The sequence below is a fragment of the Akebia trifoliata genome, chromosome 15 (assembly GCF_017979445.1).
Source record: "Akebia trifoliata isolate Shusen 1 chromosome 15, ASM1797944v1, whole genome shotgun sequence".
Classification (NCBI taxonomy): Eukaryota; Viridiplantae; Streptophyta; class Magnoliopsida; order Ranunculales; family Lardizabalaceae; genus Akebia; species Akebia trifoliata.
The window spans coordinates 23843846-23845229 of NC_141389.1; the positions used below are offsets into that span (position 1 = coordinate 23843846).

General features: G+C 36.6%; 1 protein-coding gene across 1 annotated transcript; it reads right to left on the bottom strand.

Moving 5' to 3' along the window:
- Positions 1-268: 268 nt before the first annotated feature.
- On the bottom strand, positions 269-817 carry LOC147384679 (uncharacterized). Its single transcript, XM_086424973.1, has one exon. The coding sequence runs from the start codon at positions 815-817 to the stop codon at positions 269-271; it is 549 nt and encodes a 182-aa protein (XP_086281099.1).
- Between the last annotated feature and the right edge of the window lie 567 nt (positions 818-1384).

Below are 1384 nucleotides of genomic sequence, written 5' to 3' on the forward strand. Positions count from 1 at the left end.
AGAAATTTATGTAATTTTCATATTAGAAAGTTTTAAATATTGATTTTCTAAAATAAAATTATGAATAGGAGCTTCCGAATTAGAAAATTATAAATTTATGATGAATCACTAAATTGAAAATTAACAAAATAACAATAAAAAGAAATTCACATTATTACGCTTACCAAATTGGAGTTTAACAAATATCAATGCATACAAAATTTTTTAATTTGAAGAAAGATCCTTTTTTTTTTTAAAGGTCAACCGGGTTAAGGCAAACCCAAACCAGCTACAATCGAAGGAACGGGATACCACAGGCATCCTGATAAATAACAGAAACTAGGTCGCTTGAAAGCAACCCACAATCTAATTCAGAATAACCTAAGCTATTCTGATAGGAAGCTAGCATATTAACAGTCTTGTTGACTTCTCTAAAGACGTGGGAGAAGGAGACTTCGCTTAATCTGTGGAGCAAGTTCATTATATCAAAGACTATGTAAAGAACACTCCACGGGGGGTTCCACCTACCCTTTAGGACTTGGATAGCTTGCAAAGAATCGGATTGGATTTGAATCTTTGAGCATCCTTTGGAGATTGCTAACTTGATCCCATGGAGAATGCCTCGGAGCTCATGGGCAATGACATAAATCAGGGCTTCACATCCTGCAATAGCTGCCAAAACTTCTCCTTCATTGTTCCTAATGATTATGCCAAACCCCTTCTCTACTAGTGGAAAATGAATCATCTGAGTTAATGGCCCAAATGCCTCTATCTGGCTTAAGCCAAGTGCAATACCTTCTTGGCTTGTGGATAAAACTAGCTTGAAGGCCCCAAGCATGAGTGATGGCACGATTCACATCAGAGTCTTCAATGTCTTATAGAAATCCCTTAAAGTTGATCATAATATCTTCAACAATCTTGCGAATAATCAAATCGGGATCGAGGCATTTATTTTGATAAATTCTATTGTAGCGCTCCCTCCAAATGTGGTAAATAAAGGCACATATAGCCACTTGCTCCGCCCTTTGAATAATTGACTTCCCTTTAAAGTTTTCAACCGCCTATTCAACTTCTTCAACCCAAGTACCAGAGGCTCTTCGCACGAGACATTTCATGAGAATACCAGTCCATACCCACCTCGAAAAAGGGCAGCCCCCAAAAATATGGTTTGAATCCTCATCTTGCATTCTACACAGGCTGCACTTAGTGTCATTGATTAAACCCCACTCCTTAAACTTTATCAAGGTCTTAAGTCTCCCTTTGAATGCTAAAAAGATCCACATTCATCGAATTCCTAAATTAATCAAACAGGCATGCATACATAATTTTTGATTTTTTCAAATAATTATCATTCAACGACATGCATATTTGTCAAGTCAATAAATGTACTAATCACATGGAATAA

Coding starts and splice junctions, on each gene's coding strand:
- LOC147384679 (XM_086424973.1), bottom strand. CDS start 817: ATGCTTGGGGCCTTCAAGCTAGTTTTATCCACAAGCCAAGAAGGTATT.